The sequence below is a fragment of the Trachurus japonicus genome, chromosome 22 (assembly GCF_045865225.1).
Source record: "Trachurus japonicus isolate A0001 chromosome 22, Traja_1.0".
Taxonomy (NCBI): domain Eukaryota; kingdom Metazoa; phylum Chordata; class Actinopteri; order Carangiformes; family Carangidae; genus Trachurus; species Trachurus japonicus.
Window position 1 is genome coordinate 11,898,036 of NC_140928.1, and position 14,114 is coordinate 11,912,149.

At 41.2% G+C, this 14,114-nt stretch overlaps 2 protein-coding genes across 2 annotated transcripts; both read right to left on the bottom strand.

The window, feature by feature from the left end:
* Positions 1-719: 719 nt before the first annotated feature.
* spmap2 (sperm microtubule associated protein 2) lies at positions 720-4,127 on the bottom strand. The gene is made up of 6 exons (XM_085767564.1): positions 4,054-4,127; positions 3,896-3,957; positions 3,740-3,797; positions 2,422-2,548; positions 1,549-1,708; positions 720-994 (listed from the first exon to the last, which is right to left on the bottom strand). Exons 1-6 carry the CDS (start codon positions 4,113-4,115, stop codon positions 753-755), a joined length of 711 nt encoding a protein of 236 aa, XP_085623690.1. The 5' UTR covers positions 4,116-4,127; the 3' UTR covers positions 720-752.
* Positions 4,128-5,907: 1,780 nt separating this feature from the next.
* Positions 5,908-14,114, bottom strand: shda (Src homology 2 domain containing transforming protein D, a). Its single transcript, XM_085767242.1, has 8 exons — positions 13,913-14,114; positions 12,468-12,717; positions 12,244-12,345; positions 11,899-12,061; positions 10,442-10,699; positions 10,180-10,357; positions 9,275-9,394; positions 5,908-7,151 (listed from the first exon to the last, which is right to left on the bottom strand). Exons 2-8 carry the CDS (start codon positions 12,711-12,713, stop codon positions 6,965-6,967), a joined length of 1,254 nt encoding a protein of 417 aa, XP_085623368.1. The 5' UTR covers positions 12,714-12,717; positions 13,913-14,114; the 3' UTR covers positions 5,908-6,964.

Consider the following 14,114-nt stretch of genomic DNA (forward strand, 5'->3'; position numbering starts at 1 on the left):
ATTCCTTGAAATGAGGATATGATTCCACTTTCATTCTATAAATAATAACAATAATATAGTACTGTAGATAGGCAAAGTCTCCATGGTTGAATCTGGATTAGATCATAAACCACACAATGCACACATGGGACTCTATAGTGTTTTCTCCTTGTTTCATTAATCTTTTGCGTGAGGTTTCATTCACATTTCAACATTTCACTTTGGGGGTGATTCACTGGCTGTCTACCAGATAGCAATGGCTGAGAAAAACAATTTAAAAAAAAGCAAAGGATATGGCTACAGGATGTGAGCTGCAGGGTGTCTCAGAGCAATTTTAGAAGCAGTCGACAAAACATCTCCCTGGCTGTTTGTTTTTATATCATGATCTAACTATATCGCCTGTGCAATCAGGCTTCAAGTTGCCTCATTCATCATTACTGATGACACAAATGAGCACAGTGGAAGCAGTTAAAAAAGGATTATCCACACATTAAACAGGTCTGAGTATAGTGAGGTGAGGTCACAAGGCAGCTTTGGATTGATGTCTCAAAACCACTGTCAGTTTTATTCCAAACATGAGCCGACAAGTTCCCAAAGGTACCAAGGAAGAGAAGGATTGCTCTTTATCACAATGAGCAGAAGAGAAAGGTCATACATTCACTGTACATTCACCATAACAAGTCTTTATCACAGCAGCACTCATGGTTGAGGAAAAAGGAAAACAATCAGCACTTCTCAGACAGAGGACCAGTCACATGGTGGCGTCAGCAGCTCTACTTTGAGCTACACTTGCGAGGCAGAGGCAGACACAGTTGTTGTATCCGAGGCGACGAGCTGGCAGAGCGTGCGGCCCGACTGATGACGTTGGGGTCGTATCCCTCGAACAGAGCCTTCCTCTCTTTAGGGCTAGACAGCTCCAGGAGCCTCTGGGTGGCTACGTAGCTTCTCGCCGATCTGGGGACGGGCCAGCACACCGAGCGCTCTTCGATGAAGTTGGGGTGGGTGTGCTTGGGGGCTGTGGAGAAAAAGTAGGCAAACTTACATGAAACAGCAACATTAAAGCAAAAATTAATAATGTCTGTGCAAATTCTCATTTGTCCAGGTCAAAAGCATCTCTAGGCAATTGAATTAAGTCAACTGGACTTAGTTTTTGTCTTTTAAGACGTTTAAGCCCCATATCCAAGTGGTTTCATCTTTCAAAGACAAAAACTAAGTCCAGTTGACCTGATTCAATTGCCTAGAGATATACTTTTAAAAAAAGAAAGAAAAATAGCTTCAAAATAAAAGTTCAAAACATTCAGACAAAGCTCCGGGTTAGCTGGAAAGAGAGGGAAAAAGCTCGCCTCAGTTTTTCTTTGCATAAAAGAATAAAATAACGATGATACGATATGACTTGGTGAGTTTTAAAGGAGCCGGCGGTCACATGACTTCAGATAGCCATGGTCTTGTGGTAGCTTCATATTTTCATTGGCATTGTGTTGTTTTTTTCATCCAACTCTGAAGAGAAGCAAATAGGTCTATTCCCTAACAAAACAATCATTTCAGAAATGATACAACAGACTAGCTTACTGGATAATAGCTCTATGTGTGCTGAGGCTTTGCAGGGTAAGTGGGTCATGGGTACAGGTTTGGATTTGTGGCCAGACGCCTCCAGAGCCTGTCTCCTCTTCGGCGCGGCGAGCTGGCAAATCCGCGAGGTGGCGACCGCCGTCAGCGTTGCTCTGCTCAACTGCAATCACATTTTAGGGCCAGGATGGAAGGAGACTGTATTAAAATCAATATCGGCTAAAAGGAATAAATCAAACAAATGAAACTTGGATTCATTGCATTTAGCCGTTATCCTGCCCACAGAGCATCAAACGCCAAGCACTTCCAATAGAGACTGAAAGAATGAGTGAAATATTTTTAGCCACACTGGCAGACGGACATTTCTGTTCATGTTCAGAGTAGATTCAACAAAGTTAGATCACTGATGATATCATGTCATCAGACATCAGATTTGACTAAGGCGTTACTCACATATTGCATGTGTTCAACAATAAACACCATCTTTAAACTTAAAAATTAACGGCACATTTTCATTCAGTCATAGGATTTATAATGTACTTATTGCTAAAGGGATGTGTACCAAACCAGTGCCACCTGATACCAAGCTTGAGGAAGAAACAGCTGTTATCACTTGTGCTGCAACTGAAACCACAGAAGGCAACAAAAAACGACAAAAAAGTTTCAAGAAAAAAAACCAAAGACTCTTTAGTTTGCCTACTTTTTAAAAATGTGGCTCTGTGGTCTTACTGGTGATGGAGTTTCAAATACGTTGTGGCAGCTTGTGATGAACCATGCACAGCTTAGCTTTGTGCACGGCCAACACTTCATGTGATACTGTACCTGTGTGCTGTGTTGGCACATGTGTGTGTTACCAAAGCCTCTGGTGTTACTCACAGGGGCCAACAGCGGGCGGTCTGGCTGCCAGCCCACCGCGGGGACCCGGGGTTGAGCCAGGCTACACAGCCGCTCAGACGGGACGGCCGTCAGAGCCCATTCACTCACCTCCCATATGGGAGAAAGTCTGTGGAGGGAGAGGATGACAGGTAGAGGAGGAGATGGCATGAAAGCGTGAAGAAAGCAATAATAACACAGGAAGGAAGTAGGCAGGATGGCAGATAAGAGCAAGAGACAGAAGATTATCACTTTCGCAATGTGGCTGGAGACTGTACAAAGGAGGGCTAAAAGTGAATTTATTTTGCATAACTGAAAAGGAACATACTCTAGAGGAGAGAGAGAGAGAGGGTGAACTCTGCCTACCAGACTCAACCCATCAAGCTCCTGCACAAAGGCGTCACGAATGGGATGGTGAAGGTGCCTCATGTGTTTGTGTTTACTCATCAAAACACACTGTGTATATCCTTCAAGTGTAAAAACATATTCAGTGCATTATCTCCACAGAAAACATCTGTAAAGCCGATTTTTGACAGATGTCTTAGATACCTCTTGGTAGTCTGTTTTGGGTCCCATTCATAAAGACACCATGCAGTGGTCAAAAAGGCTAGTTTATCAAATTAAAGGGATATTTCACCCAAAATTCAAATTTCACTCATTATCTACTCACCCTCATGTCGACTAAGGGCTGGGAGAATTTTCAGAGTCCTCAGTGCCTTCTCGGAGTTACGGGGGGGTCCGCACAGCAGTATTTGTCCATATAATGGTTGTGAATGGTGCTCACTTTTCTTCGTCCAAAAAGACACACCAAAAAACATCCAAATACCTCCATACTGCTCGTCTGTAATGTCCCTCTTGTATTGAAGCCCCAACATGAGAAATTGTTCCGCCGGTCAGTGCAAATCTCACACAGGAAGAGCAGTGAACTGAGACATTGGGAGCTTCCGCTACAAACAAGCTTAAAATAATGAATTTTGGGTGAACTATCCCTTTAATAATAGCCTACCAACTTGGGTTTGATTAATTGATTCAAATAAACTGATACAATACAACATATTAGTGTCTGACACTGAATGAAATACTTATATCTGCGCTGGTGTTTGGTTTGTGGCCAGTTCAAACTTATTAAATGTGAAATTTGTGGAGGAAGTGCTCATGGGGAGTGGGGTGAAAAACATGTATGATTCATACATGTTTTTCAGACGAAGCAGAAGGTACAAAGTGTAACAGGCACACAAATAGGGAAACCGCACACGCTTTAGCAATCAGCCATCGTCAGCATTACCGTGCTTTAGGCAATAGTATAATGTAATATATTTACGTGACTTGAGTATAGTGCTTTTTACTTATGCTCAGCTCCGACCAGCGAGGGGTTAACTCTGTGAAGAAAAACAAGGATGCAAAGTGTCACTAAAAAAAAGCAGCTGAGGACAGATTATAAATGAACGGAGAGAAAGAGAGAGAGAGAGAGATGTACCAATATTGGTGGTGGATCCAGTTTTCGCAGGTGGCAGCTCGTCCAACCAGTAAACAGAGCGTCTGAAAAATAGAAAAGAGGATAATGGAGGGAGTGAGACAGAGGAGGAGAAGGAGGAGGAGGAGGAAGAAGATGGCGAATGGCAGATTCAGGCCTACCGGTCCGGATATCTGAGTAGGTTGGGTTTGGGTTGAGCGAGCTTGTGCGTCCGGGTTGCCATGGAAACAGCTGGCACTGTTGGGGGGGGGGGGGGGAGAGAAAACACACTGGAGCTGAAGTGTGCCTAAACAAGACATTTAGGCCCCATGTAAAGCAGATGGTTTACTTTCTTATTTGTGGACATTGTGGTAATCAAGTAGCTGATCAATTAACTGATTGACAGAAAAATACATTTTTGATCATGAATGTAAACACCTGTCCACCCAGAAACTGTTAATTTATTCAGTATTATAACACCATTCAGGCTCAAGGTAATTCAAAGTGCTTTACAGAGGCAAGGAAATACATAGAGAGATATTAAAATAGCTCATAAAAACATCTGAATAATCCATAGATTAACAATGTTTCTGTTGTGTCTTCAGTTGTTGAAGTCATCTGTTCATCTATCAAGGACACATTTAAAATATTAACTGGTTTTCAAACTGTTACCACTTAGTGCTTTCTTTTTGTTCATTTATGGCACTATTAATTAAATGTTTATAGTTGTAGTTTAAGTCACTTTGGTTACTGGAGACCAGAGATGGACAATTATCAAATTTAGCTCATACAATAAACAAAAACTGGGATTAATGGGGAAAACAATAAGCTACTATTATCATTATTATTCTAGTAGTAGTAGTAGTAGTACACTTTGCTGACACAGCATGATTTTGCTCGTCAACATGATTTCACTTCTCCATTTCTTTTGCCAATATAGGTCATATCCGCCAACAACAGAAACTGTTCACACAGCTCATTTCATCTCTACATACTGTATATTATCTATCTGATATTGATAATCCAAAAACCAACTAGACACACAAATATCAGCGGATAACTGCTGGACTTTAACTAATAACGGTTCTGCAGTGTTTACCTGTGCTTCTCCTGCAGTCGCTCGTGGTGACACCTGCCGGTTGCTAGGGTGTCAGGTGACCTGTAACGAGCACAATACAACAAAGATCCTCTATGTGCAGAGTGAGTAAAGATGGCAAGCCCTGCCCTCCTGTATCCCACTGAGAGGTATTTCTCAATCAGTCCTTGGAGAAATATTTTAATTATCCATTCTTCACTGCTTACCTAACCTATGAAAGTGATATAATAATCAATATGATTCCAGGATAATAATCAAATACACTTTTAAATCAGGTGATCTATATTTAAATATGTTAAGATACACTACAAAACAAAACATTTTGAAACCAAAGCCAGTTACCATAAATGACAGAAGGGCCTGTTAAGAGCGGTCATTTAATCAATGCAACAGACACTATGTTTCTGTGTTAAAATTTTTATCAATTAAGTTTGTTAGCAGGATTACGCAAAAAGGTGGTGGAGGTGGAGGGTTTGAGCATGGGCCAAAACAGGCCATTCAAGATTTTTTATTTTATTTCTCTGCACAAAATTTAAAGAGGTGTTTTTTGTTAACAATTTGTTAAATTTCTCAGGAAATAATGTGTGGATCTTGATGTTAACATGACGTGTGTTCAGGATTGTTTGGCAGAGGCGTGCGCTCTACTGACTGCCATTCTAGTTACATAATGTTTTTGTTTGTACAATAGGGGAGAACTGGATGACACATACATGTTCAAGCTTGAAATCTCTTGATTACTTACAAATCACAGCCAACATGCAAGAACACCAGCTTTGTAATTCTTACCTCACCACCTCTAACTACAAAGGAAGAATGTAAAACTTTTAGATTTCAAGTATGTCTATTAAATTTTCAGCCAAGTGTATAATGTGACATTTTTAATGTTTTTAAGTAAAAAATAAAACCTAGAACAAAAACAAAACACCAAGGCACAGGCGAATTAAAAACAGGCAACACCTTTATTTTTAAACAGATATTTAAAACCTTATAAAACAGCACAGTAAATAACCTACCAAAGCTTCTTTAATAGTCATGATCACAAAGCCACAAGCTTTCAATATAATACTGTAGTTATTATTCTCTAAACTAGTATTGCAGGAGTCTGTTATCATGTGAAGATATAAAGTCATATCTGACTGTCACTCTCTGTTTTTCACACATGAACACGACGCACTGAGGAGGACACTGCAGGGCTCGCAGTTACAGCATCATATAACATTCACAGGCCTCTGAAGCGCACAGTGAAACCCAGAGCCAACACACAGCCAGGGTTGAATATAGTATGTAGTGTTTCGTTGGAATTGTAACTAACATTTAAAGGATAATAACAGTATTGCTTGTAATTATAGAACACTTTCACGGCATTTTCTACCATCTACAGTATTTCTAGTTAAACTGTGTCCACGCACCACCTCTGTTGTTTTTGTTTGATCTTTGTGTCACTTTAAAAACATCACTTTAAAATTCACAGAAAAAAAAAGAAGAAATGTAGCCTTGGCTTGGAAAAATCAACCTGGATCATTGGCACAAGCTTTAGCCAAAATGAACACCACTATTATCCTTTAAGTCACCTGGTAGTAAAGTCTATCTCTGCACTGTTGTATCAGAGACAAACCTCCATGCAATATTCTGTCAACTCTACCATCTTGAGAGTGAGACCATAGTTTGATGATACTCAGCTATCAATTTAATATCAATGATCGCTGGTTTTTAGGAGTCTGTGGTATTGAAATACAGGAATTTCAGTGATGATACCAGTTCACAGGCATAGGTTTATGAGGCACTGAGCTCTGCCGCTAAGCTGCCAGTGTAGTTACTGGGGTTATGAGAGAAAAAAAGAGGAAAAGATGGCACCAAACAGTCGAATCTCTTGTTGAGTAGTGCAGGTACAATGGCAGTGAAAAGGCATGAAGGAGAACGGGGTCAGAGAGAGGGGGAAGTATTGAGTATATCTTGTATTCAGTAGCACCAGGAGGAAGAGTTTGTGTTTGTCAGTGTCAGAGCGTCTGCACGATGACGGGATACAGCAGGGACATGTGCTCAGCGCCTCTGATTGGCAGCTTGTGTGTAGTGTAGTAGTGGATGACCTCAGGAATGGTGGAGAAGGGAGGGCTGTTCTCCCCCAGCACGTAACGCCCGTCTGCAGACTGAACGAACTTCATGTGCATGAAGCCTTTGCAGCTCCTGAGAAAAGAGAAGGAGGACAGAGTGAAAGTTGGGTTTTTTAGGTCGATCACAGCTGGAAGTTGGAGCTGCATCTGTGGGACTCATGAAGCTTGTTTCAGACGACAACAACAGTTTCTTGGTATCCTGCAGATAAATGTGGCAAAGAGTAACTAATCCCATCTGGATGAAAGACATATAACTGCATTTCTGAACCAATTACAGCGGCTACACTACTTGCACGCACTATTCCTGGAAGAGACAAGGAAATGACTCGAGCTGGGACATCCAACTCTCATTTCCACCACAGATTTGAAAGTGCTCTCTTGTAACAACCATTCACGGGTCTTAATCCTCAGTTGCAATTCATTTATCTGGTTCAATAAAATGTATCAGTGTTTCCAACAAAGGAAAAGAAAGTGACATGATAGGAACTAAAGAGGTGGAGAGTTGTCTCTTAAACATTAATTAGTATTTGTGCTCATCACTTTGATGTGATGAGGGAGTTGCTGGCTTTAATCCCATCTCATTAAGAGTCTTTGATCACAGCTTGGCATGTGTTTAACCGCTTAAAGTCAAATTGCTTCATGTTACAGTCCATTGTGCAGCTAATGTGCTCAAACCATGACAGAGCAGGGGTGCTGCTCCACCACCGACACATCCAAACACACTTTTCTTTTTTACACTTTGCCAAAAGCTAATTTGCAGTTATATGTATAACTCAGAATTCACAAGGCGGTATTTATTACACAGGCGAGTACAGGGTTAAACTGCTCTTCTCGCAGTCCTCCTGGGCACAACTCTTTGATTTTGTTTAAACTCTCTTTCCATCTTTTATGTCTGCAATTGATGAATTTGATACTAGCCCTTTTATGTTGCTTGTTTTTTTTCCCCCACATAAAACCTCCTTCAACAGCCACAGACTTTCATTCCTGCTCTAGTTTATTATGTTAAATTGATCAATTCTGCATAATTTAATTTCACATTTGATTATTAATGTGGTAAATCAGATATGCTCAGAATAATGACTGTGTGTTACTCCTTGTAAAAAACAACAACTTGTAATTAGATCTGTGATGAACGTGGGGCCTGATGACTCAAAGTGAATACACAGAGATTTCAGTCATATCTTTAGGAAGCAACCTACTGTCGCCTTTAAAGAGAAACTATGTAAGTCCGGTCTCTTTTCTGCTGTTTTGCATTTGTGCATTTGTTTACAAGAAAAAACGGCGAGAAATAATAACGTTATATATCATATACGATGTTATGGGGCGTGTTTGTGTTGCGGTGCTGCAGAGACGAGAGCTGGGACACCGGGGCGGCAGCGCTGATTTTGCAAAGTTGTTTTTCAGCCAAGAGACACAATAAGTGCTACACACGTGGAAGGCAGAGAGCCTCCATTCTCCCTCGTAACAAGTTAAGTCATTTATTAAACCACCACAATTACTCCAAAGCTGTTTCATTAAGGTAAAAAAAAAAGTAGCATAGTTAAGCTACAAATCCTGCATAGTTCCTCTTGAAGACATCAACAACTAGACAAATACATTGCACTGCTGTATTCACTGATTGTTTGATTTAACTGGCTACCCACATGGGACTTCAATTTGGTTCAATCTGATCGTATTACAGTGCTGCACCTCTGTGCTCGCCGTCTCAAAAGGAGTACACACACATGAGGTCAGGAACTATACCCAGTGTGCAGATGACCTCTCTAAAAACAGCTGCTTTCATGCTGATTTAATTCACACAGGCTGAAAACACTGTTGCAGAGAGAAAAATTGGGGGATGGGGAGGGACGGAGCAGTGCTACAGATACCGTGGGTGGATGGGAGGAGAGAGAGAGAAAAGGGAAAAGGGTGAACAATTAAAAGTCGCCTCGAGGCTCAAAGCTGAGAATATTCTCGAAGCACACAGGCTGCAGCAATACCCAAAGAGGCAAAAACTGGATCAGATAATTTTGGCAACAGTGCAGTTGCTCAAAATTCCCCTTTAAGAGATTGCAGTGATATTTCAAATCAAGACAGTATGAGATTAATGTTTTTGGTTACAGTCTGTTAAAAATAGATACGAATCTAGCACTGAAATGCTTCAACTGTCAAATTAATGGAAAAAGTCCAGATATGAGTGAGAACTGGAGCGTCTACCTGAGTGAGAGCGAGTAGTCGTTGCGGCAGGTCTGGCTGTTCCTCACCAGGTAGGAGCTCTCTTTGCACAGAGTCAGGAGACTTTCTGCCTCCGAGCGGCTCAGGGCTCCATGGTACCATCTGCAGCAACCAGGAGGAGACATAAGAGGACAGATTTAATTATCACCATGGACAATATTTAATGTTGTGCAGTCCTATTTTTAACTTAATGTTGCTGCTTCTTCTTTAAAAAAGGACTGGATGCAAAGCTTATAGTATTGTTATAAGTATTGTTCACCAACAGACAGTGTGAATCTAACAGATGCAATATTGGCGCGGCCTGACCTTTGAATGTAACCATTTGTGTGAGTGAACATGGTAATTAAATACATAAAACTGGAACAACCAGTTGTACGCCTTTGCCAACCAGTCAAGTTGCAGTTTATATCCACACTCATAACTTATGGTGCTGTCAGCTAATGTGAATAATGCTTTCATTTTGTTTCTACAGTGAGGGAAGCAGTTCAATGACCTGCAATATAGCATTGAAGTAGGACGGTAGCAGCGTTAATGTGATGTCAACTCGAATTTTGGAGCAAAACCCTGAAGAGTCACTGTAATAAAACAAACTAGAGCCAGGAGAGACACAGAATTAAATGCTACTAGAAGAAATAAAACAAAGTTTGGAGACGGAGATTGCCTTCATATGAGCAATCCCAAAAGAAAACAAACCTGGTACATTCCTCTCAATATTAGACATAGCTAATTTCCTCTGTACGCTCAAATATCAACATGTAAAAACTAATGAAATCCAGTTTCTCCCACTGGAGCTCAAAAATATCTTGCCTCGTTTTCCCAAATTTGTTTCACACAGTGTAGTAAAAAATAAAACATGGGAAAACAAATCAACACAGATGTGCACTTACACTTGTCTCTCCAGTGGCATGACTGGATCCACTCTCTCTCCCAGCAAAGGAGGAGTGTCACCAACCAAACGGAGGGTCGATGAGTCTGCTGCAGTGCTCGATGCGGTGCCAGTTTTGGTGAGCCTGGTCTGCTCTGTGTGAGCTCGTGACCGCTCCCTCTCTGCCCCCTCAAATTGAACTATGTCCAAAAAATGAGACAAAGCAGGTTAGTTTCGAAGAACAAGTCTAAGATAGAAAATACATAAAGAAAGAAAGAATTTACCTGCTAGAGCTTTAGAGATGTTGTCTTTCTTCCACTCCCACGGCTGGTCATATTCGTCAGCAGGCCTCTCGTCATCCTGTGGGAGCCTGCTCTCCCTGCTGTCTATCAGCCCAAGTCCGACCTCGGCCTTCTGACTTTGCTGTTGTGCTGGTAGAGCAGCTCGGTGGTGGTGACGAGTCCTCTCCTCGTACGGGTTATCGTACAACTGGCCAGGATCTCCGCTCCCAGACCTGTTAGTCATCATGCTGTGCTGCAGTTCTTCGAAGGAAACACACCAGACATTCTGCTCAATTTTCAGCGACAAGCAGGAAGGCAGGGCAATAAAAATGAGAGCATACTGCATGAGTGTTTTCGATCCTATTATCTGTTTTATTACATCCAGGCAGATGCCAATGTCATTACAGGACTTCTCCAGAAAAGTGATCTATGCAGCCAAAAAGTTTACTTCCCACCATAAAATCCCATCACTTTAAAAAAGTATTTTGCACAAGTACAGGCAGCTGGCTTGATGTTGATTCACATCCTTCCAGGTTTTTTTGGAAAGTTAAGTTTATTCATGCAGTATATCGCAACTATTTAACAGATGTTACTACCGTACATGTTTTTTAACCTTCAAATTCATGTTTCTAAATACCGTAGATGACCATTTAGTAGCCCGGGCGTTTAATATGCTAAATCGACTTGGACCCCAGGCGTTTATAAGAACCAGGCGCGTATTTGCAACCGGCTACAATTTATTTTTGCAATGAGCAGCACCAGACCATCATGCAAAGAACGAAGAGGTCACCATAGCACCACTGGAACAAAACTACTTTTTCCCCCGACGCATCTTTATTGACATCAGACAATAAATACAAAGACAGTTTGTCTGTGTTACCGCGACACAGGGAGCTGATCAGAGCAGTGTTATGAATGATAACGGAAGGGGGGGTCGATCGCGGTAATTTCAACACTGTACATTAGCGCATTTATCTATATCCCTATATCCCTCAGTCTAGCGCGCCTGTGTTTGTGTGTCTGTGTGTGTGTGTGTGTGTGTGTGTGTGCGCCTGCATGCGGGAGAGAGAGCGAGAGGAGGGGCTGACTGACAGAAGAGGTGAGAGCTGGTGAAGCGCTGTTAAAAAAAACAACTTTTGTTTTCTGTGCAAGACTATGGTAAACACTTAATCGCCCGGGCGTTTAATTGAACCGGCGTTTATTTTGCCAAATGAGGTCGGACCCCGGCGGCTATTAGAGCACAGGCGCGTATTTGCACGCGGGCGATTATTTGGTCATCTACGGTAAGTAAAATTGTAAAATCTACAGTGAACACATTTAGAGGATTATCCCTTGTAGCCAATTTGTTCTGACTCCTCAGGATTTCTATGATTTACTAGGGGTCAGAGGTTCAGTGGTGCAGAGTGTAATATGCTACTGTGCGAGTTCAACTGACTAATGGGACAGATCTTATAATAAACCTGAGATGATGCGCTGGGCCTCAAATGGTTCCATGTAGCTGCAGCAGTCTGTTGGTGCAGGTTTGGGTTCCCAGTTTGGTCTGGCTCTTGGATCTGGACGAGCATCAAATGGGTCGGAGTAGTCTGTGTCAGGGTCTGATGCTGCTGGGGCAGAGGGAACCACCTTAGGAGGGGAAAGAAGCAAATTGGATCTATCAATTCAATGGGTAATGCAATGCATCAGGCGAAAGAGCTGGAAACATAACAGTGTGTTTGGGTGAATGCATGTGAAACTGACAGAGAAAGAGAGGATAACAGGGGAGAAAGAGGGAATAAAAGGAAGCAGAAGATCAAAACAATGCTTACTGGTTCCTCTTGAACAGTCACAGGACTCAATGGGACTTTACAGCGGCCAAACTCCTGAGAGTCCACCTTAATTAATCTGTGTTTGGGCGACACAACTTTCACCTGCAATGTAACACAGGGAAACAAAAACAGTTTCAATAAAGACTGAAACATCACCCCAATACATCATGCAGGGAGTAGCACAACAAATTGAACCCATGTACATGACACAAAAGAAGTCGTACCTCCACACCATTGGACAGCACTGAACCAAATGCAGGGAAAGAGGGAAGGCTCACTGTGGCACTGCAGGAGTTGAAACTGCCATTCTGGTGCTCTTTGTCGGAGTGCTGGTATGGGTCCTCGAAGTCTAGCTCTTTCTGAGCTCTGTACGCCCTCAAGATCTCACTCTCACTGTAATCTGGCCTTGGGGGCTGTGGAGGGTCACGCCTGCTGCCAAAGTTCAGGTAGTCCTTCAGCCACTTTGCCATGGATCTGGAAATGCAATGTTAAACAGGTAGCATTGAAAATGTTAGGATAACATACTGAGGACTTGGGGTGTAAGGAAATGATGATAGATTGAAATACCGTACTGCAATATTTTATTATGTGTAATTACATCAATTATCTGAATAGGTTTATGTTTTATCAATAATTTAGCCTACATGGTGAAAGTGATTTTGTATTCTGTTTCAGCTTCCTAGTGATGATAATTTATTTGTTCAAAAAACAGTACTTAGCCATCTGTTTTATATGGCACTTTTTTTTGTTTACATATTTGATATCTCAATATTTTTGTTATCCTTCCTGTATGCAATTTTGAGGTTTTAAACTGTGAGTTTTGTTTTGTAAAAATTAACTTTTGAAACAGAAAAAAAAATCGCAATATATGGCCTTGCTTCAAGTATTGCAATTGCAATATATCATGTTGTCATTACCTCTTCCCTCTCTACTGCGTATATGAATAAAAAATAAATAAATAAAAATATTTGTTTCAGCCATTTTCATCCTAAAGTACCAAATATTTATCATGTTTGCCTCATAGACGTATATATAGAAGACGCATTTAATATACCGTTATCTAAATTGCAATAGTTGTGTGATAATTTTTGATATTTTAGACAACACCTACAATAAATGCCATTGAATTGTACCAACAACAAAAAAATCAAGCTGGTCACTCAAATCCTCAGCAAAGCTCTTTATCTCTGGTATTGTTTTACTAGCTTCATGGCACATTACCCGATGTTGTGGTCAGTTTCCTCGCTGACAAAGATGTTAAAATAATCAACAGGTCCAGTGAAAAACACACTTAACTCTTATAAGTTTTCCCCTGAGAATGAAAAAGAATTTGTTCTTTGTTTTGTTTTTGACAAAGCTAAGTGGGCTAAGCTAAGCAAAGAACAGACAATTGCTACTTTGCATTATGGGTAAATCAGGAGGTTTCAATCAATTACTCACTCACACTAATAATAATGAATTTAGAACAGCGTTCATTCAGTGCACAACTATCTGTATCGACTTTAACAGTTAACTAATAGTGTCGCTGTGCCACTTATTTAATGAAAATCCGTTTAAAGTCATATAAGTTGTACAATTGGTGAGCACCAATCTGTAAATATGCCAAAGCTAAGTTAGCTACCGTCCAGCTAACGTCGAGCTGTTTTTAACCGTTACCTGCTAAGCTCACCCTCTTTCTTTGCATTGACGGTTCCCCAGTTCCAGTTATATGTGTGTCTGGTTACCATCCGGCGTTTCGGCCTTTTAGCGGTGTCCGGCTTAAAAATAAAACATTGTCATCATCCGTGGAAAAAATCCGTCCTGCTTTCGAGGCAAGCAGGTCAGTCGGCTAACATTAGCTGGACCAGACCGGAGCAGACCGCTGGGGCAGA

Bases quoted from the DNA above. Each gene is read 5' to 3' on its own strand.
- spmap2 (XM_085767564.1), bottom strand. From the start codon at position 4,115: ATGGCAACCCGGACGCACAAGCTCGCTCAACCCAAACCCAACCTACTC. The intron at 2,549-3,739 runs GTAAATATATTA...CTCCCTCCACAG, and splicing joins AAGCACTATACTCAAGTCAC to ACTTTCTCCCATATGGGAGG. The intron at 1,709-2,421 runs GTGAGTAACACC...ATGTGATTGCAG, and splicing joins ACCGCCCGCTGTTGGCCCCT to TTGAGCAGAGCAACGCTGAC.
- shda (XM_085767242.1), bottom strand. From the start codon at position 12,713: ATGGCAAAGTGGCTGAAGGACTACCTGAACTTTGGCAGCAGGCGTGAC. The intron at 12,346-12,467 runs GTACGACTTCTT...GTTACATTGCAG, and splicing joins TGCTGTCCAATGGTGTGGAG to GTGAAAGTTGTGTCGCCCAA. The intron at 12,062-12,243 runs GTAAGCATTGTT...TCCCCTCCTAAG, and splicing joins TGACTGTTCAAGAGGAACCA to GTGGTTCCCTCTGCCCCAGC.